Genomic DNA, 22,889 nt, shown 5'->3' on the forward strand with positions numbered 1-22,889 from the left:
TTCCGGTGCGGCTGAAGCAGGCTTTTCCCCGCCCCCAGAGTCTGGAGAGGGTGGGGCTTTGGGCACGCGCATTCACAGATTTTTTTTTTTTTTAGGAGGGAGGGGACAAAGCTTTGGGTGTGGAAGGGAGCGTAAAGGACTGCGGGGCGCATGCGTCCTGACAGCGCTGCGGGCCTCGGTTACTTACGGGCGGCGGGGCGGAAGTGGCTGCTGGACTGACGCACGCGCATTGGCTGCTAGTGCCCATCCTCCGGAAGTGGGTTGACCGCCTTGCGACAGGGCCCCGCCCCGCCCCGCCCCCTGCTCCCCGCCCCCTACTCTCTTAGGTGGCGCCGGCTTGCGGCTAGTGTGGCGGTGGTGTTGGTTCTGGAAGCCAGAGCGGGCAGGCACATTCCCTGGACAGGCGGCAGGGCTATGGTCGCTGGCTCTCAAAGGCCCGCTCCGCTTCGCAGCCCGATCCTGAGCGCAAGCCTGAGCGTTCTCTTCAGCCAAGTCCCCCGGCGCGTTCGGCTGCTCCCCGGGCGCGCCCCCTCCGATGGCGGCGGAGATCCAGCCCCAGCCACTGATCCGCAAGCCGATCCTGCTGCAGCGGGTCGAGGGGTCGCAGGAGGTGGTCAACATGGCGGTGATTGTACCTAAAGAAGAGGGTGTCATCAGCGTCTCGGAGGACAGGTACTGACTGCTTGCCCCCGTGCCGCGCGGAGGTCCGGCCCTGGCTTGGTGGGAGGGTAGACCGCACCTACGGTTCAGTTCCCAGCGCGGTGGCCTTGGCCTCAGCAACTGACCCCTGGCGGAGCCCGAGTGGCCCTTGGGTTAACAGTGCAGGAGACACCAGACCTGGACCAGTTTTGGGGATGGGAAGGGCAGAGGGAGGAGCCGCCCGGCTTTGCAGGTGTTTTAGCTTAAAGGACCCTCCATGCACCGGGATGATTTGGAGACGCTGCTAGTTGGTCCATTGTTTGGTTACCCAAACGAGAAAGGGAACGTATTTTCTTTCTTCCATACGGTTCACCGAATCTGTGTATCTCCAGGACATCTTTCACCGAACCCAAGGACTTGTTAAATTGTGAAGAGAGTAACTTTGGGCTTCTGCGTGTGGCGCCTTCCTTTCCTAAAAGTTTATGTCTTGGAGCTCAAGGGGAAGTGACTGGAAGTTGCAAGGGATCACTTTTGCAGACAACTGCTTGAGTTCCTTCCCTTTGCCTACTTCCTTTCCGATTGCTTAATTAGCAGAAGTGGCTCTGGTTCTGCCTTCAGGATTCCCCCTTTGCGCTGTGTTTTTGATTTCCAGAGGAATGCCGCTTGAATATAGGGAATAGGGTAAGATATCTGAAATTACTATTTGGGTAATATCTACAAGCATTTTAAAATCAGTTGTAGCATGGCAGAGGTATGTAACTGTCTGGGTTCTTAGCTTCAGTCAGGTAGTTAGGTTTTTCTTATTATAAGTTAGTACCATGCCGAGGTAGAGTTATTCTGTGACTCTTAAAATTGCAAAGATAAAGCAAAAAGTGCTCACTTAAAAAAAAAAATCGTTTCAGCACCTAATGTAAATTCAAACAATTTTACTTGATTTGTTTCTTAGGTTCTTGAACATAAAGGAGGAGTGTATTGCATGTGTATATTACATATCGACCTCTGCATCATTCTTGATATACATGGCGCCTACTTCATTTCCTATGCAGATCTGTGAGGAAACATTGCCAACATATGTTAATGGCAGTCAGTCCAGGAAGAACTGAAGAAACTGAGTGACGTGGATGTGGGAGCCTTTAGAGATTCATAAAGAAGTCTTATGACAGTGTTTAATTTTTTCCTTTGGTGCAACGTGCTTAGACTGCATTAGACTGTTTCTGGGCTTAAATTTTGTTGTCAAAGGATTATCTTTCTGGAATATTTTCTATAAAATATATTGAAGGAATATGTTGATAACTTCCACTTTCCATTACTAGAGATGAGATTGATTCCCGATTTGTAAGCAATTCATTAGTTCATTAAACTCAATCGGAGGAGGAGAAAGGTTGTCCAGACCTCAGCTCCATGCTATTAGTTTAGAAACATCTGATTCCCATTTCAATGTATTTTCCTTGAAGGAAACAACTTTGGTGGAGGTAATGTTCTGTGTCTAGAGAAGCTAAAGTATATGTGCAGAAAAGTGAAGAGCAAGTCTCAGTTCATCGTGAAGTGCAGTGCCTAATGATCTCTCACTTCCCTGGTTTGCAGTGTACATAACAGAATTTGTCTTACTGTGGAGTTACTGGGAATCGGGCCCCTGCAGTAATGCTAGGTCCTTGTCTCTGTAAATTTTATTACTCAGGTTGACAAGTCTCTGCTTCTTAGGGTCAATCAACCATGAATGTAGCTGTTTTAAGGCAGTTTTAGATATGGCTTTCCCTAAAAGAAAGAATTGATCTGTGTTCTTACTTTTCAAAGGCAATGTTAGTGCCGCTTGATATAATGCTAAAGATAGGAAGATAGAGTATTGATTTTCATCAACACTTACAAAACCATTACCATTAGCTGCATTGCCAGTTCGTTACTGAACCATGAGGGTCAGCTACAAATAGTGAGCTGTAGCATTTTACTTAGGAAATCCTAGTTCTCCTTCTCCGTTCAGACTCATTGGAGCCTTTATCTGCACCTTTGAAAAAGCTTAATATTTTTGTTTTAAGCAGTAATATACCTATGTTATGTCTGTTTTGTCTTCTGTGAAGCCTCTAGGAAGCGTTGTGTCCCTTACTGACTAAGGAGCTACATAGTACCTGGCACACAGGAGTCCCTCATTTCTTGTTTTATCAGTGACTGATGTAAGACCTCCCTCTGCCCCATTTCTCAGAATCCAGCACTTAACTATTCTGGATTCATTGATGTTTGCTGAGTGAGTATTTGGATGATTTGTGAAAACCTTATGTGGACAAATAGACATTCGTGGGGGAAGTATTGGACTAGGTGGCCTTAGACACGTTCAAGCTGAGAATTCAAGCATTGCTTCAGTCATCCCAGCAGACAGTAAAGTTCCTTGTGTGTTCTCATTGTGTGTGTGTGTGTGTTGCAGAAATTTTAGAGTATAGGTTTTGCTTTGTGTATGTGTGTGGTGCTAGGGATGGAACTCTGAAGTCTGGACATGCTAGGTAAGCGCTCTCCACCCCTGAGTCACCCCCTGGCCAAGAATAAAACCGTTACATTTCAGATAGAGTGTTGAAAAGAGAACTTTCTGGTGGGGAAGAGTGACTGGGCTCCACAGCCCCTGTTGTTCACCAAATCTCCTTTCCTTTGGAGGATTGTTACACTTGAAGTACATTTTCATTCCCAGCCTTCTCTCACTAGTAAGCTGGTGGTTCTCAAATCTTCAAGCTAAAGAGTAGGTAAAAGAAACCTTTGCTTTCCCATCCACTGTGGCACAGTTGGGACAACTTGGAACTTTACTTGATATTGAAGGAAGAAACAGAGAAATTAAGAAAGCTGTCTGCCCTGATGGAGAACCTATTCCCACAAGTCACTGACCTTGCAGAGGCTTTGGTTGTAACTAGGTTCCAGTTACAAAGGCTACACCAAATTGTGGGATCTAAGGTCCCTCACTTCCCTGCTTCTTTTCAGGCTGCCCTTGCTAGGCTAATGGTTTTCAGTGGTCCTTGTATAAGAGCTTCATCCGGCTTGTGGAGCTGGCTCAGTGGTTAAGGGTACTTGCTGTTCTTGCAGAGGACCCTGGTTTAATTCTCAGCACCCACATGGTGGCTCTCTACCACAGATAACTCCTGTTCCAGTGGAGAAATGGATCTGGTGCACATACATATATGCAGGCAAAACACTAATACATACACACAAAATAAAAATAAATAGCCAGTTAGTGGTGGTGCATGCCTTTAATCCCGGCAGTTGGGAGCCAGAGGCAGGCAAATCTCTGAGTTTTGAGGCCAGCCTAGTCTAGAATGAGTTTCAGGACAGCCAGGGCTACACAGAGAAACTCTGTCTTGAAAAACCAAACCAAATATTGAAAAAGGAGAAAAGTAGGTTGAAAAAAGAGCACCATCACAGACCTATGTGCTCTGTTTTGATCAAGACTTTGAAATTTACAAGGGATGTTTTGTTTAGTAGAATCTTAGGTGAAAAAGCCAGGAGGGACCTCTGTCCAGGTATGACCCAGCCCTGTCAGATGCTTATCTTTGGTCTAGGTTAGGTTTCTATGGCTATAATAAAGACCACAACCCAAAGCAGCTTGGGGGGGGGGGGGGAAGATCGGGTTTATTTGAAGCATGAAGTCAGGATTAGGACCTAGAGGTAGCGGTTAAGGCAGAGGCCATGGAGGAATGTTGCTTACTGTCTTGCTCTCCCCAAAGCTTGCTCAACCTGCTTCCTTATACAGCTCAGGACCTGCCCACAGGTACCACATGCACAGTGGGCTGGGCCCTTCACACCAACCATTAATTAAGGAAATGCCATCATAGAGTTGCCCACAGGCCAGTCTGGTGGAGGCATTTTATCAGTTGAGGATCTCTTTTCCCAGATGATTGTAGCCTGTGTCAAGTTGACAAATGAATCAGCTCACCTTTCTATGTTCATTATATACATACTTTAACCCAAGACAGCTATCTTACCATACAGAGTCTCTGTGGTTAGGAGTAAGGTTGAGACTGGAGCAGCCTATGCTATCACTCTGCTCTGAGTATTGCCTTACTGCAGGGAATGTGGAGGACGAGTGGCTCCAGAGGAGTAACTAAAGCCACAAAGGGAAGAAAAAAAAGTTACAGAAACTGCTGGGTGCAAACATTTGGAATTCTTTTTCTGGATAAAATGACTTGTGGAAACGGCTGGGCACGGAAGCCTAGTGAGAGGGAACCTGGGGGAGGGAGGTCTGGTTTGATTCCTGCTAAAACACTGCGCCAAAAGTGTCTTGGGGAGGAAAGATTTGATTTGGCTTACTGATCCAATCACAGCCCTTTATCCTGGGAATAAATAAATTGGCTTCTAACTGAAGCCGAGCTCACTGGCTTGTTGAGCTGTTTTCTGACACAGCTAAGGACCACCTGCCTTGGGGTGGTTCTCCTCACAATGGGTTGAGCCTCTCCCCATCAATCTTTAGTTAGGAAGATGCCACTTAGACAAGTCTCTAGGCCAGTCTGATGGAAGCAGTTCCTCAACTGAGGTTTCCATTCCCCAGTTGACCTTAGTTTGGGTCAAGTTGACCAAAACCAACTAGCACAGAGAGGTTAGGGACTGGAAAGGGGACCTTGGGGAACTCCCTCCAACGTTGACCATCAAGAGGCAGCTTTTTCAGCTGCTTCCCTTAGGGCAGAACTCAAGAATAATAAGGGTCAGATTCACTTCTCTGTAGAAGGAAATCTGATGCCCAGGGGCTTGTACAAAGGACTTTGTCAGTTCCTTAAGTGAACTCCTGACTCTGAGTTGTAATTGCTCAGAGTTTCCCCTAAACAGATACTTAAAACTGAGCCTCAGAGAAACTTAGCAGCTCGCCTTAGGCTGGGATAACCGGTCTTCCTGGGATGGGGATGCCAATGAGCTGGTGCTAGAGAAGGGTTTTATTTCTGTCTTTAAAGCTTTACACTTCTAAGTCTCACAACTGTTGTGTTTCTAAATGACCTTATGATAGGATAAGGGCAGGGGGTGTATCCTTGATGGGCCCCTGCCCAGGTATGCCACCAAGGCCCCTGCCAAGGTATGCCACCAAGGCCCCTGCCAAGGTATGCCACCAAGAGATCACACCATGCAACAGATCTAGAGCGAGACGTTTAGGCGGGGATGCTCCAGTAGGGACATGAATGAGAGAGAGAGACAGATGGAGGGAATGAACAAGATGACAGGGGGAGAGAGCGGGGGGAGGGGGGGAGAAGGAGGGAGGGAAGGGGAAGGGGAGTAGGTGTCAATAGATCTGTGGTGGCTGGGGCCTTTAGGACCGCACCTGGTGGTGGCTGGTGATGACATAAGCCGATGCCCTGAGTCACTGAAAGGCAGGTTGGCGGAACATCTACTTTATAACACCTTAATTACTTAATTTTATTTTGAAAAGATAAGTTAGATTTTTATTTCATCTTATAAATCCTCATAGTGTTAGCTCATTTGCTACTAATTCTTTCATTATGAAGTGAAATTGCACCAATGCTTAGACCGCAGTGATGGAGTTTTATGTACTATGTATTTTATGATACTTGCATAAATTTTTTTGGAAGAAGTTCAAAGTTTTTTCTACAACTGAAGTTGTGAAAGTTGAAAACTTCTTATATGGGTTGAAGTTCAAACTAATTTTTGACTATGTGAACTCTATTTAATGGTGTAAAATTAGAGAACTTTCACCTCTGCACTAGATCTGTCATTTCAGATCTGCACTAGAGATCTATCATTTGGCACTAATACTCCTGCTTTCAAGCCCTGAGTGGGTGTACTTCATGGGATTGTTGAAAGTGAGGTCTTTACTCTGCATTCAAGCCAGGCCTAGGGGTCTGCAGATGGGTTGCCTGTGTGGCCCCGAGGTCAGGAGCAGGATTGCTCTAAGATCTTCGTGGGAAAGTGCCTGTGTTCCATTTACTAAGGTGGCCTCAAGACTGCTGACAGCTCTGAATTTCTTTTATACTGTGGAACCAGCTTTTCTGTAGGACTGTACAGATTTGAATCACTGGAATTGCAACACTGGAAAGTGCTAGGCTGGGACTTCTGACCCTCCTGACATGAGTGATTCTGAGACTATGATACATACCCCTAAAACAGAAGAGAAAGAAAAATCCAGAAGACACTTGGGAGAGATAACCGTGTCCAAGCAAAGGAGATCAAAACTTTGAAAAGCAATCCTTTTTTTTTTTTTTTTCCCCAAGACAGAGCTTCTCTGTATAGCCCTGGCTGTCCTGGATTCACTTTGTAGACCATGCTGGCCTCGAACTCAGAAATCTGCCTTCCTCTGCCATCCAAGTGCTGGGATTAAAGGCGTGCGCCACCACGCCCGGCTGCAATCCTTTTTATTTACACACTATCTTCCTTCCCATAACTGTTTTTGCTTTGCCTTTTGGCTTACGGAGAGGGACATTTTTTTGTCCTGATGTCATTAAGAGTTGGAAGGAGTGGGGATGTAGTTCAGTTGGTGGGAGCCCTGGATCCACTGGAGAATCAAGTAAAGTGGGTGTGGTGGTACACATCTGCAGTCCCTGCTCCTGGGAGATGGAAGCAGGAGGACCAGAAGCTCAGCGCCAGCCCTGGCTACATATGGAGTTCGGGTTTGGAGTTTGGAAGAAATTAAGCCCCATTATGGCATTAGGATATCATAAATTACAATTTCAGACAGACATATTTATGTGCACTGTAGCACTAAACTAAATGGTATACAGTGTATAGTTGCTCGCCTGAGATATAAGGGCCACTAAAGGGCTCTTCAGTGCACCTACACTGTTAGAGTATCAGTCTGTTGAAAGGGCAACATTTTGTCTGACTAGGTCTCCCTAGGAGAGTGCTACATATAGAAATCCCTGATACACAGCCTGACTTCCTGGTGCAGCTTCTCCAAGCCATTTCAGTGACTTTCCCACCCCCCTCATCCAGAGGCAGGAGGCCTCTCAGTTCATATGCTTCATTTAATCATTAGTACAAATTAATCCAGGGTTCTGAGAAATAGCCAATAAGTCTAAAAAAAAAGAGCAAAGGAGGTTGCTCATTTGTCCTCTGTAGCCTTTGCTGCTTTGCGCTCTTCTGTTTTTAATTTAAAATTCTTGGAAAAGAACTGGGGTGGGGGCTGAGACCTGAGCCAAATCCATTTCCCCTCACACTCAGACCGAGTCTCTTCATCTTGGAAAAGGAAGGAATCTGTGACTTAGAACCACTTCGTGCCCTTGGGGTGCCTGGATGAACAGAAAGTTCCTGCAGTCACCGCACCCTGAGATCACACCTGAGGAAAAATGCAATGGGGTGGAAGCGAGTGGCATGCTTGTGTGAAATTGTCCCTGTTTCATGGAGCAACTGGCAGGCCATGCTTTGGAGATTTTGGACAGCAGCGGTTATTCTTGGCAGCACTCTTCCAGATGTATTTGTTTTGTTTTGGTGCCTAATACCCAGTTGAACAGGATTCACTACATTTCTGCTTTTAGATTTATCCTTAAGTTTGAAGAAGAGAACATTTAGTTCTAGGTAGCTTGCTAGCACCCAGTCAGCACTTGGGTAGGCAGAGTAGTGTTTTGGAAAGACTTTTTGACCACAAATCAATTTCTAGCACCTCTTTCCGGCCCCCATCTATCTCATCCCTCCCTCAAAGAACTGGAGTAGGGAGTCAGATCGGAGCCAGATCTGCTCTGACCTTGGCATTTCCTGGGTTTCCATGCTGGGAGCTGGTGGCCTTCTCATATGACAAGCACACTGACTTTCTGCTCTGTCTTAGTTGTTCTTCTGAAATCCTGACCACATGCCTTTTATTTCCTGACCCACTAATGGTTTGGGAACCAGAGTTTGCAGTTCACACTCTAGAGGAGCTGCTCAGGTCTTCTCTCTGCTTTTACAGTTTTTAGTTTTGTAGGTTTTGTTGTTGTTGTTGTTGTTTTGTTTTTTGTTTTTTAAATATGAAACACAATCAGCTATGATTGTGCATGCCTTTAATCCTAGCACTCTCCAGGCAGAGGAGGGTGAATTTCTGTGCGTCTGGGGCAGGCCTGGTCACATAGTGAGCTCCAGGTCAGCGAGTACTGTGTAGAGAGACTCGGTCTCAACAAAACAAAACAAAACAGAAGCTATAAAATGCAGCTTAACTTGGGGGCTTATACCCTGGGCGCCATTCCCTAACCAATCCCTAACCCTGGTCTTTCTGGGGACAACCTCATTCATGGTGTCCCCCGTCTTTCTGAAATTCCCCCTATAGTTCTGGAATTAATTCAGTTTGAGTGGAAGTGGCGTTTTCAAAGAGCTGAGAATGCAGCAAGCCTAGTGGTTTGAGTGGCCTTTTAGCTTCTTGAGGTATATTTCCTTATTACTGATTTAGTCCCTGAAAAATGATGCCCGTCACCTAATTGTGGCTGTCATTACTGACTTCTGGATGAGAAAACTTTTCTTTGTAGCTGGCCAGATCTCTGTAGCATGATGCAATGTAAAGATGTTAGTGCGTTTTCTTGTAACTACATTTTTTAAATACTGAAAATAAAAATATTTTCATACAGTATATTCAGATCATAGTTTCTCCTCCTGCGTCTCCTCCCAGACCCTGGCCACCTCCCCACCCTTCCAACTCTAGGCCTTTTTTTTTTCTCTTCAGAAAACAGCATCTTTAATTTTTAGTGACCAGCTTAATTTTAAGCAATCATAATAATCCTTCTGCAATACTCTTTTTTTTTTAAAGATTTATTTATTTATTTTATGTATATGGGTGCATGGTAGCTGTACAGATGGTTGTGAGCCTTCATGTGGTTTTTGGGAATTTAATTTTTAGGACCTCTGCTCATTCCAATCAGCCCCACTTGCTCCGGTCAACTCTGCTCGCCCAGGTACACCGTACCTTTAGACTCGCCAGAAGAGGGCATCAATTCTCATTATTCTCATTACGGGTGGTTGTGAGCCACCATGTGGTTGCTAGGATTTGAACTCAGGACCTTTGGAAGAGTAGTCAGTGCTCTTACCCACTGATACATTTTCTAGCCCCTGGAATACTCTTATATCTTAATAAATATAGTTATTGCTACCATAAGGAATGACTGCCCATAGATATTAGCACAGTGACTGTTGTTGTGTATTACCTTCCAGCAGGTTTCCTAAGGAGGCTTAAAATACGGTTTATAATCATACATTTAAAACCATGCCAGGAGCTTAGCTAGTCTTTAACTGTCACTTTGAACATGTTTTTCTTTCCGTCAGTATTCACTAACTGCCTGGCCTGTATGTTCTGGGCCATGGCCCCCTTTATCCTTTTCACTTGTCTTGCTGTTCTTGCTGACTATAAATTCGGTGTGAACTGGATTGGGGATGGGTGGTGTAGTCAATCCTGGTCTTGCTCCTGATTTTAGTGGAAGTGCTTTGAGTTTTGTGTTTTGCAGATGTTCACAGTGGGCTTGCAGTGTATTGCCTTCATCATGTTGAGATGTGTTCCCTCTGTTCCTTGATTCTCGAGGATTTTTATCATGAAAGGATGTTGGATTTTGTTTTCATTTAATGAGATGATCATGTGGCCTGTGTCCTTGAGTCTACTTATGTGATGAATTAAATTTATTGATTTATTTTTATTGAACCATCCCTGCATCTCTAGGATGAAGCTGATGGGATCATGATGGATGATCTTTTTTAATGTTCTTGAGTTCACTTGGCAAATATTTTATTGAGAACTTTTGCTCATCAGAGATACTGGCCTATTTATTTCTTTTTTCTTGGGTCCTTATCTGGTTTTGCTATCAGGGTAATATAATACTGGCTTTGTAAAAAGAACTTGGAAATGTTTATGCCTTTTACAGAATAATTTCAGTAGTATTGGTGTTTGTTTATTCTTTGAAGTTCTGGTTGAATTTTGTGCTGAATTCTTTTGGACTTTGCATTTTTCAGTTTGGAGATTTTTAATTGCTGGCTCATTTTCATTGGATGTTAAGGATCTATTTAAGTAATTTATTTCATCTTATTTTTAGTATTAATAGGCCATATACATATATCTAGAAATTCATCCATTTTCTTTTAGATTTTCTAGTTCTGTGGAATCCAGATCTTTAGAATGTTTTGGCGAGTCTCTGAATCTCCTCAGGGTTTGTTGTGATGCCTCCTTTTCATCTCTTAACTTTATTATTTGGAACCTTGGTTTCTTTCTTTCAGCTAATTTGGCTAAAGATTTTCCAGCATTGTTACTCTTTCCAAAGAATGTTTTCTGTTTCATTAATTCTTTGTATTGGTTTTTGTTTGTTTGTTTCAGTTTCATTAAGTTTAGCCCTAATTTTGATGATCTCTTCTAGACTACTATGTTTGGATATTCTTTGTTTTGCTCCAAGGCCTTCAGATGTATTATTAAATTATTAACTTGAAATCCCCCAATATTTTGATGTAGGTTCTTGTTGTGTCCCATAGGTGTCTATATTTTATTCTATTCTAGGAATTTAAAATTTTTTCTTCTTGATTTCTTCCTTGACCCAGTTGTCATTTTGTAGTGTTGGTAGGTTTCTCTGTGTAGCCATGGCTAACCTGGAACTCAGTCTGTAGATCAGGCTGGCCTTGAACTCATAGAGATTTGCTTGCCTCTGTCTCACAAGTACTTGGACTAAAGGTGTGCACCATCACTGCATTGCTGATTTCCATGAGTTTATATATTTCCTTTAAGATTTGTTGCAGTTGATACCAGCTTTATTTATTTTACTGTGGTGAGATGAAATGCAGGGTACTACTTCAGTTTTCCTATATTTGTTGTAATTGCTCTGTGTCCTAGTATGTGGTGGATTTTGGAGAAAGTTCATGGGCTGCTGAGAAGAATGTGTTCTGTAGTGTTGGGTGGGGCATTCTGTGGGTGTCTGTTAGGTTCTTTTGACTTGACATCATTCAACTCCAGAGCTTCCCTGTTTAGGTTTTCTAAATGGCCTGTCTGTTGGTGAGAGCCAGGTATTGAAATACCCACTTATCACTGTGTTGATATGGTGTGTGTATGTGTGTGTGTGTGTTTAAAAAGTCTACTATAGGTTCTTTTATGAAATTGGGTGCTCTGGTTGATGCATATATATTTAGAATGATAATATCTTGTTGGTTGTTTTTTTTCCTCTAATGAAGCTAAAATGCTCCTCCTTATGTCCTTTGACTAGTTTTGTTTGAGGTGAAGTCCACCAGATATTAGAAAAGCTACACCAACTCATTCTTAGTTCCATTTATTTGGAATACCATTTTCCATTCTTTTATCTTAAGGTGGTATCTGCTGTTGATAGTGAGATATGTTTCTTAGCAGCAGAAAAAAGAAAGGTGGATCCTATTTTGTAATCCAAACTGGTAGTAGTCTATGTATTTTTACTGGATAATTGAGGCCATCAATATTCAGAGTTACTATTGAAAGGCACATGAATTGTCTGTTTTTTTGTTGTTTTGTTTTGTTTTTGTTTTTGTTTTCTTCTTCTTCTATTTCTATCCAGGTCATAACCAAGAACATTTCCAGCTACTGGCCAAGGACACAAATCTTAGCTCCTGTTCCTAAATCTGCTTGACCAGTTTCTATCTCCTTTCTTTCCATTGATGTCTTTCTGTCTCCCAGACTTCATTGTACTTTTCAAGGCAGTCTCTCACTGAAGCTGGAATTCACTGATTGGCTAGACTGGCTGGCCAGTAATTGTCAGGAATCCTCCTTTCCTACCTCCCCAGCTTTGGGATGAGAAATTGTGTTCTGCTAAGGCTGGCAAGCATAGGAGACGGTTTAGTATGCTGGGGCCCCAGTGTGGTTTTGGGCTATGTGCACTCCCTCCCTTGTACTAATGCACTTGGTAACCTACTTTTCACTTACAAGTACTATATTCACTCATTCCCTTCCCAACAATGCATCTGACAACTTAGTCTCCTACTTGCGTTAGGTACACACGTGCCCTTTCTCAAACAATAGAGTCAGCTTTTCTAACCCTGATAACAACCAAGCTTGCAGTTTCTATTCAAGTGTATTCTCAGCATATCTGGGTGTGAATACTAGAAGGACTAATCTAACCCGAACTAGTTTGAGGTGTAGGTGTACAGTAAAGCAAACTGTGTCCTCCCTTACCTTTTCATTGCCTGTACATAACTGGTCATGCATATGTTGAAATCAGGTGTATTATAGGAAGGGTTGTGCACAGTAAGAAAAGGGAGTATAGAACCCAATCTATCCGTAATGGCAGAGAACCACCCAAGCTATGTCCCTTAGTAGAAGCAGCCCCCCTCTCTCTTTAGACCCCATAAAAAGAGACCCCAGGCAGTAGCTTGGGCCCTAGAATAGCCTCATTCCTATGGTCTGCTAGCAATCTTGACAGTGTGTCTTTTTAAATCTGTACTATTGTTTTGCTCCAAATAAAGTTCCCTTGCTTCCTCTGCAGACCTAAGTGTGTCCTTATTTTCAGTCCTTTGCTAAGAGGTGCTATGTTTAAGGAGACCATCTACTAGTTACCTTGAAAATTCATCGAGATGCCAGGTGTGGTATACCTGCCTATGAGTCATTGGTCAGAGAGGTCCTAGACAAACCTCAGCCTGTTGCCATAGCTCTTGATTACCCACTGGAACTAGATGGAAAGATCCTATTGCTGAAGATACAACACATTGGTTGTAGACATATAGAGAAACCAAACCAGAACTGACCTTAAAACTTCCTCTGTTGGCTAGCTACCATAGTGCTGGAAGGGACTATCTGGCCATATGAGGAGAAGAGCTATCCATGATATTACTCATTGGTGAACTGACTTGCTAAGGCAAGATGTGCCCAGTGGTGTAGTAGTGGCCTGGCTGTTAGTGAGGAGTAGCTAACCAGCCAGTTTTGAATTGGATTTGAGGTTTGCTTCACAGGAAATAATTCTTTTGCCTTGTACTGTAAGTCTGGTCAAAGGCCCTAGAGGAGAGCATACTGTTGTTGCCTTGCTATATGAACATGTTGTCAAACTGCCTTCTAAATATTTATATTTATACACTAGATTAGTGGCTGCTGCCCTCAGCCTTGGCCAGAGAAGCTTCTCTCTGTAGTGCTCAGCAGTTAATGCAGAGACACCATAAATAGTCAAAGGGCTGAGAATTAAGTGACTGCTTAGTGCTTAACCATACGTAGGACATCTTTGTTTCACATCTCCTCCCCCAGGTCTCAAGGAACGTCATAGAAAAGGAGGGCGGAAAGTATGTAAGAAGAGCCAGAGGGTGGGGAGGAGTGCTGTGTAACGTTGTCTTCTGGGAACTGACAGGGCCACTGCACTCCTGAGCTCACTGCAGCCGTGGTTGCCTGTACAAAACCAAGCCAGCAGGATCAGCCAGTGTTCAGTCCTGCAGCACTAATTAGACTCGGTGGATTACAGAGAGCGGGAGGGAGGAGGGGGATGACGTGCAATGTGTGTGTGTGTGTGTGTGTCCACCCACACCTCACTGAGGAGGCAGAGCAAGATGGATCTCTGCGAGTTTGAGGCCAGCTTGGTCTACAAAGGGGTTCCAGGACAGCCAGAGCTCTGTTATACAGAGAAACCCTGTCTTGAAAAACAAACAAACAAACAAACAACCCACCCTCCAAGTGATATATTGTTTAAATTATGACATTGCCAAAGAATAATTAAAAGGTATTCTCTTAATAAAGAAAAAAGAAAGTTCTTAAGATTGCCTTGGTGATTTCATGAGGTGAGAAATGCATGCATTCAACGTGTGGTGAACTAGCAGCTCAGTTTTCACGAGGACACGGGGTGAGTTCAGTGGGAAGCTCTGGGGCATGCGACTTGGAGCTGCATTCTGGGTCTAATGCAGAATGCACGGTGTTTTGTTATCTTCCCAGGAAAGAGAGGCCTTATTTGGCTTTCGGCTTAAGAGAAAACACAGTCTGTTGAGGTGAGGAAGACATGGTGTCAGGAGCATGAGCTGGCCACACCTCCTCTGTGGTCCCAAGCAGAGGTGAATGCTGGCACTCACCACTGTCTCTCTTCTTCACTTTCTATTGAGCTCAGGACCCCAGCCCATGAGGTGGTGCTGCCCACATCCAGAGTGGTCTTGCCTCCTCAGTTAAAGCTTTCAGAAAACCTGACAGACATCCCAGAGGTGTGTTTCCATTGTTGATTCTAAATCCAGCCAGGTTAACATAAAGAGTGCATGGCACCCCCTCATCTCACGAGCGGAGGGCTAGCTGCAGCCTCCATTTGAACTCAAGAATTGTGTTATTATTGCTTTCTGTATAAAAAGAATTCTTTGAAATAGAAATGTAAACAGTGAGTTAATCCGGCGGCTGTATTCTTTACCTTTGCTAGTTCCTAATAACCACACAGAGAAACCAAGATTGATTTCAAGCTGCATCTCAGTACTGAGCAGTCAAATGACCTGTAATAACCCCTGTGCTCATCTGGCTCCCTCCCAGCCCCATCCCGTGATACTTGCATATTTTTATTGATCTGGCTTTTGGGCTTCCGATGTTTTTTACTCATGGTGGCTTCTCAGACCTTGATGGATCTGAATCCTCCCTCCCTCCTTCCCCTGGCTGGAGGAAGCTTCCGCTGTATTCTGTCTTCTGCCCAGCCATTGGGTGATCAGCATTTATTGACAGGGCAGAGAGGAAAAGGTAAGAATGTTTACACAAACTTGAGACAGGAGATTCTTGACGTAAGCCTTACAGTGCCATGTCCAGATTGAAACGAGATGTGAGGGAGAGAAGTGGCATTCGAATAACACAAGGATAACCTTTACACAGTGCACAAATGCATTATGCCTGCAGTGTGTCCCAAGCTCATTTGTCCTTCCTTAGGGTAACAGTCAACTGTCTAATAATTCATTCCACTGGTGGTAAATGTAGTAAGCTTTTGAAAGGGATATCTTAGCTGGGCAGTGGTGTCACAAGCCTTTAATTCCAGCTCTCAGGAGTTTGATGCCAGCCTGGTCTACAGGGTGAGTTTCAGGACAGCCAGGGATACACAGAGGTGAAACCCTGTCTCAGACAAACAAACACACAAACAAAACAGAAAACAAAAAGTCTTTAGCTGTTTTTTTTTTTTTTTTTCCTCCCCATGTGTCCTGATGAGAGAGCTTTAGCCCCAAGAGAACCACAGGTGACACCTGTCAATGCTGGTCTGCCTTCCAGACAGGTAGGAGGAGAGCAGAAGGCAAAGGCATCGGTCAGCTGCACCTGTGCTCTTCCGAGCTTCCTGGAAGCTCAGTCAGTGACTTCTGCTCACACCTCCTTCTTAACCAGAAGTGTGTCTCAGCCCTCACTCACACAAGGCTGGCCCATTGGCACCCTCAGTGTAATTTGGTGGGCAAAAGTTTTGAGATGAATTTATACCATTGTTGTCTATAAAACTAGAGGGACTTGGGAAGAATAGACTATCTGAACATTTATTGGAAGCCTGCTCCACACAGACACAGTGTTGGTTCCTGTAGAATGACAGCGCTCTGAGAGGCTGTATAAACATTTAAATATGAGCTTAAATAAGCTTAGTTAGGACCCAAAGAGCCAAAAAGGGAGAATTAATTGTATTATTTGTGAAAATATTCACTTAGCTGACATAAGCTTAGAGTTAATTTAAAGAATGATGTCTTGAAATCTTGAAATTATAACAGGAAATTTTGGAAAGTATAAGCTACATTCATTTTTAAAAGTCAATGTTAAAAGCCAGTCTTGTAAATGAGAGCCTGGAGGAAAATATATTTGTAATATATATTTAAAACTATGATTGTTCAAAATACAGTCCCTATAAATAAATAATAATAAAAACTTAATTTTACTGAAAATCTGAACACAAAGACATTACAAAAATGTTGGATAGAAATAATTGGACATTAGAACGTCAAAGAAACATTGAAACATCACTGAGATTCTAGTCTTAGCAGATGTTTTTAAAATTTGTTATTTTCCAGTCTTGTAATGCTCTGAGGAGAAAGGGGCCCTCTGTCATCTTGGAAACTGTTGGGCTGCACGTCCTGACTAATGCATACAGCATAGCCTCCGGCCGGGCATGTTTCAGACAGTGACGATCATGGTTTCACACTGTGATTAAGAAAGGGTGAGACAAGAAAGGGGGTCTGGGAAGGCATGGCTAGCTCAGTTGTTTGGGCCAGGCATTTATTAGCAGGTAATTAACAGTGCAGTAATTAACAACAGCATTGACTATTGGGCTATTAAATAAGCAGGTTGCAGAATAATGTGTAAACTCTTTTGTGTCCTCTCTTAAATTCCATGTCCACCTAAAAATATGTAGAAGTCTTGTTAATGGTTTTTGTTTGAGACAAGATCTCATTGTATAGTCCTGGCAGTCCTAGAACTCACTGTGCAGACCAGGCTGGCCTTGAACTCAGAGATCTGCCTGCCTCTGCCTCCCAGTGCTGGAATGACAGGTCTGTGCCACTACTCCCCGTCATTGTTCATTTTTGATGCTTATTGTTTTGAATTTTTAAGGTTTTACTCTATGTGTATGAATGTTTGACCTGCAGGTGTATGTATGAGCTTTGTGTGTGCCTGGTACCCAAAACGGTCAGAACAAGGCATCAGATCCCCTGGGACTGGAGTTCTGGGTGGTTATAAACCATATGGGTGCTGGGAACTCTGCAAGAGAAGCCTGAGCTTATAACCACCGAGCTATCTCTCCAGCTCCATACTTGAAAGTTTTGTAAGGATAAATTGACGTGTGTATTTTGCAGGAATGATCCACCAATTCTTTGATTAGCAGTCACCTTTCTAAAGGAAGAGTGTTTGAAAATAAGAGGACATCAAGGCTTGATTCCTCAAATGTTAGAATGCAGAAAGTGAATTTATTTTTGATTTGGTTTTTTGGTTTTTCAAGACAGGGTTTCTCTCTGCAGTCTTTGCTGTTCTGGAACTTGCTCTGTAGACCAGACCTTGAACACTAGAGATTTGCCTGCCTCTGCCTCCAGAATGCCAGGGTTAAAGGCGTATGCCACTACCACCTGGCCAGAAAGTGATGCTCTGACTTGCCTTCTGGGAGTGGGAGGGGGGCGTATGGAAGGTATGGTAGAGACAGACTTAAATTCTCAGAGAAAAGCCATCTTCTTTCATCACCTTACAGTTTTCATGTCAACTTGCGGCTGGGCTGGAGCTGAAGTGCAGTTAACAGACAGCTTGCTTTTGGTCATGGTGTTTATCAGCAAAGCAGGCAAAGACAACCGACGTATTCGGTTCATTTGAGACAAAAAGTAGGACTAATTTGTCAGACTGTCATATTGAAAAGATACATCTCTTAGGGGGCTCATACATCAAAGATTTTTTTTTTCTCACCAATGAATGGTCCGCCACAGAACTGATAGGCAAGCAAGCTGTAAGCAGCTTGAGCAGAGCCTTTCCCCAGGACCAGGAAGAGGGTTTGGGAGCATCTGCATTTCCCAGCAAGGGCCCCTGTAGGGTGTGGCAGACCAGGAAGGCACTGCTCACCTCAGAGAACAACACTGTGTTTGCATGCAGGTCAGTGCACAGGTCTGTATCCCTGTGATGTCTGTCTCCGAGTGTTAACTTATTCTCTCTGGGAACTTCTTCTTTCCTTTCTGGCCGTTCCTTTCCCATAATCCTCCTATTCTTTTTATTCTTTCCGTCCCCAGGAACTCTGCTCTTTCATTCCTTTCATTCCTGCTCTCTCATAAATGAAGTCATTTCAGGACTTCCCGTTCCTCACCATGGAACATTCACAATAGATCGTTCCCCAGAATTCAAGAGGACACGTAGGAAGCCACTTGAAAGCAGCGGGCTGTGTCTCAAGACTCGTTATGCGTTATGCCCATAGACTTCCTTGACTGAGATATGCAGTCGAGCTGTCGGAGCCCTGAATTTTCCATGCTCAATTCTCTGACTTACTGCTTTAATTTTTCTTCTTTAGTCATCAAGCTGGAAAAAGCTTTTAAAGGGTCTTTACTACATTTCAAACTGGTTTATAAGAGATGAAGCTGCCTGTATGTTACTCCCCCATTATCCAACAGTCTTGGTCTGACCATAGAAATACAGTCCTATAATGAAACCAGTCACTTAGGCTGCTGTGAAATGCTCTTAGATAAAACATCTTTGTTGATGTATTTTAGTATTTTAGTGTCCAAATGTGGAATGGTTTGTCAGGACAGGATGTTGAGTCAAAATGTAGCCCTCCCGCCCCCGGGTTTATTGCTGTATTTTGGGCAGCTCTTCCTTAGGCATATCAGATCAGGAAAGTGAACAGGGAAGAGGATTAGTGCACACGCACACATGCCTCACATTTGAGCACTGCTTCTGTGCTAGAAGGGGACTTGAAGAACTTAGGTTAGTGGATGGCTGTCTTCACATGGCTGACAGTGGTACTGGTGATAAAGTAAGGATCAAGATGGTGCTTACTTGGTCTGTTCAGAGCTGCTGAATGTCTGGAGGGCAGGGATTGTATCCTGTGCTACTGTGAGCCATGGTGGTGGTTCATGATTGATGTATGTCCTGTAAGTTACAGATCTTTCCTGACTTACAGTAGGATTGCGTTTCCATGATTATGGGAAAGCACATGAAACTTAATCTGTCTAAGAGCTGATTTCCTGAAGAACAGAGAGGATTTAAAGACAGGGAAAGGTAGAAAAGAGAGGAAAGAGAAACTCCTGGTGCCCATCATTAGTAGAAAATAAAGTCAAACACATTGATTGCCCTGAGCTGCCTACCATCAACAATGCTGATGTGGTGTCAGCTGTTTACCGGCACGCTTTTGACTGGGCACTGCCATTGTTACCATGGAACACTTGGAGAGAAGGCCAGATGCAAATCACTACCATGTAAAAAGAATCAAATTCAAAGTTGAGTTTCTACAACGATTTTCACTTTTACATCATTGCAGAACTGAAACACAAATCAGAACACTGGGAACCAGTGGCCATCTGTAGTTAGAGGGGTGCTTCTGTGACTAGATGGACAAGTGGATAAATGAGGAACTCACAGAAGGACCGCCTGCTCCTCAGTTGGGGTCCCATGGTTTAGAAATAGCTGGTGGACCTTGAGCATGACTACTGAGTGTTAGGAGAGTTTCCTGAGTGGTAGAATACAGTGTACTCTCCGCCCTGTGTGAAGCAAGCCTTTCTGTTCCTGCCATCCCAAATGCCACTCTTAGTGCGAAGCCTCTGTCCCCAGCAAACCAACTCACATTCTCAGGGAATGTTGTTGGAATTTCCTCGAACACAGAACATTATAGTTCTACAAAATGGACACTTGCCAGTGCAAAACAATAAAGACTTAGCAGTCCTCCCTAAGGGAGACTGTGGGAATCCTGGAGGAGGGAGTGCTGAAGAGGGATAGGCAAGCCACATATGCTTCCTCCAGCAGTGGTCACTTAGGCTGCTGTGGATGTCCGAAGGTAATGGTGAAGTGCAGAGCTCAAAAGAGGGAGAAGCCAGTGGTGCCTCACTTTGTCTGATGTTCCCTTGTCTCAGCTGTGATCTTCCACTCATTTGTCACTAGAGCATCCTCTTCTGCTGCTACAGGTAAATAGTCCAGACTGATTTTTGTAGTGATTCTCCCACTCCTTTCTAAATTAGACAATAGAAGTGAGTCCTTCACATAAGATTGGGGATGGCTTCTCTAATGCTACTTCATGTATGGTCAGTCTACCTCCAGCAGAGACAGCTTTATAACTAATATCGACAGAGTGAATGAGCTCTTATGTTCTAATAATCTTTCTCACAGGTTCCTTCCTTGTATAGATACACACACACACACACACACACACACACACAACATATATACACAGACACAGATATACACATACATATACACACCACACGTATACATACACACCCACATACAGAGATACACACACAGAGGCATACTTTTGACACAAAAATGACAGCTCTCATTTTAAAAGGAGTAAGAGGTAGTTTATTCTGGACCATTTTGAGTGACCATGGCCTGGGAACACAGATTTAGGTTACCCCAAATTGCATGTTCTAGAGTGAAAGCAGTTTCATGACATTTTACAGTTTTATAGAACAAGGGAAGTCATAAGTCAAGGCAAGTTAATAATACATTGATGGATACACCAGAGAGGCAATCATTGGCAAGATGGGGGAAGCTTCTCCATAAGCCCAAGATGCTCTGTGATGATGGTCTGAGCGTGGGTTGGTGAAAGTGAGCGGTCTGCTACAAGTCCAAGCTTTCATCTCTTAATCACCAGATACGCCTGCAGAAGGGCAGAACTAGCCCAAGGCGAGGCAGTGAGACCTTGGACCTGCAGCCTTGCAGTCTGCCCACAGCAATGCAGCTCTCATCCGTCATTCAGTCTTTGCAGACAGAGATTCTCTTTAGGAGTTCTCTTCACATTTCCCTTCAGTTCAGAAAATGAGTAATGCAAGTCTTTTACCAGCTTTTGTGAAAGTGCTCTTTTTTGAAAGTGTTAATGTCCCAGGCGCTGATTCTTCACCTTTCACATTTCTAACTAACATGGTGTCTGGGAGAGGGGAAAATGGGTGGCCGAGAGGCTCTGTGCCTCTGCAGATGCCCTAGACACCTCTGGATCCTGTTTTGGTCAACAGGAGCACAGCTGTGGTCTGAGCTGCAGAGTGGTTAGGGAGGTTCCCTCCTAGATGTCCCCTGTTGGAGGAGACGCAGGCAGTTCTTATTCATCTTGGTCAAGTCATGCTTGTGAGTCAATCTTTACCCAGAATCCCATGTGGGAAGTGTGGCGAAGCCCTTTAGGTTTCTCTTATCCTGTGACCAAGCATATTCTGTAAGAGGACAGAGTGGACACGCGTTCATGCACTTCCTCTTATGCTCTCCAACGTTCTTCTTGCCCCACCCCCCGCCCCGCCCCCAACTGGCTTCAATGGTGAGGTTCATTCTTTTTGGGTAAAGCTTCTCTCCCTTCCCCTTTCCCTCCTTCCCTCCCTCCCTCCCTTCCCCCTCCTTCTCCTCCTCCTTCCTTCCCTCCTCCCCTTCCTCCTCCTCATCTGTTCCATAGCATTTCTGACCTGACTGACCGAAGCTTGTCCAGAAGACCTGCCAGTTGGGGTTATTTGAATTGAGTTCATAGCTTTTAAAAATAACCCTTCGTGGGGGAACAACATAATCACTGGAGGCAGATGGAGGGAGGGACCTGGGTGGGGGGTGGGAGGGGGAGGGCAAAAGGGGAACAGGATCAGGTATAGGGGGAACAGGAGAGAAGCCCAGAGGGCCAGGAGAATGAATGGAAATATACAGCTTCTGGGGTTGGGAGGTGATTGTGGGGGGTCTAGAAAGTACCAGAGGCCTGGGAAGTGAGAGACTCTCAGGAATCAATGGGGGTGACTTTAGCCAAAATGCCCAACAGTGGGGAGAGGGAACCTGAAGAGTCCACCTCCAGTAGATAGACATGGCCTTAAATGAAGAGACAGGGTTACCAACCCACAGTAAAAATTTCTGACCTAGAATTGTTCCTGTCTAAAAGAACTGCAGGGAGAAGAGATTAAAGGAAAAGTGGTCCAATGGCTGTCCTGAGAGGACCTACCAGCAGCTGACTGAGACAGATGCAGATACTTAAACCTAACCATTGGACTGAAGTCGGGGACCCTTATGGTTGAATTAGGGGAAGGATTGAAGAAGCTTATGGGGAGGGCAACCCCATAAGAAGACCAGCAGTCTCAATTAACCCAGACCCTGGGAGCTCCCAGAGACTGAGCCAGCCACCAACCAGGCAGCATGTAGCAGAGGTCTGCCTGGTCTGGCCTCAGTGGGGGAAGATGTGCTGAAGACTTTAGGCTCCAGGGAAGTCTTGAGACTCCAGGGAAGGGGGGATGCCTGGTGGCGGGTGTGTGTGTGTGTATGGGGGACACTCTCTCAGAGGCAAGTGGGAGGAGGAATGGGATGAGTAATTGTGGGAGGAGAGAATTGGGAAGGGGGCAATGGCTGAAATGTAAATCAATAAAATACTATTTTTTTTTTTTTTTAAAGTAACCTTAGCCGGGCGTGGTGGCACATGCCTTTAATCCCAGCACTTGGGAGGCAGAGGCAGGAGGATTTCTGAGTTCGAGGCCAGCCTGGACTACAAAGTGAGTTCCAGGACAGCCAGGGCTATACAGAGAAATCCTGTCTCGAAAAACCAAAAAAAAAAAAAAAAAAAAAAAAAAAAAAAGTAACCTTTCATCTTTCATTAGATGCAGTGTTAAAGGGGAATTGATTGCCTTGGAAAACAAACTTAGACTTAAGGACTATTTTGATTTGAAGAGTCTTAAGGACTTCATATTTTAAACAGTTTTGAGTAATAAAGTAGAAATTGTCTTAGCACTCGGATGAACAGTTTTAAAGAGTATAATGAAGATGCCATATTGTTCCATGTTCCCTAAGACACAAA

The 22,889-nt window shown here is 44.2% G+C and overlaps 1 protein-coding gene across 2 annotated transcripts in view; it reads left to right on the forward strand.

Moving 5' to 3' along the window:
* The first annotated feature begins 513 nt into the window (after positions 1-513).
* Positions 514-22,889, forward strand: part of Wdfy2 (WD repeat and FYVE domain containing 2) — a 134,528-nt gene continuing 112,152 nt past the window's right edge. For both annotated transcript variants that reach the window (XM_021181667.2, XM_021181668.3), the window contains exon 1: positions 514-672. In XM_021181667.2, the coding sequence (XP_021037326.1) occupies positions 536-672 (137 nt within the window). In that variant the 5' untranslated portion in view covers positions 514-535. The remainder of the gene's footprint in view (positions 673-22,889) is intronic.

The sequence above is a fragment of the Mus caroli genome, unplaced genomic scaffold (genome assembly GCF_978045245.1).
Source record: "Mus caroli unplaced genomic scaffold, Mus_caroli_1 scaffold_12, whole genome shotgun sequence".
NCBI lineage: Eukaryota > Metazoa > Chordata > Mammalia > Rodentia > Muridae > Mus > Mus caroli.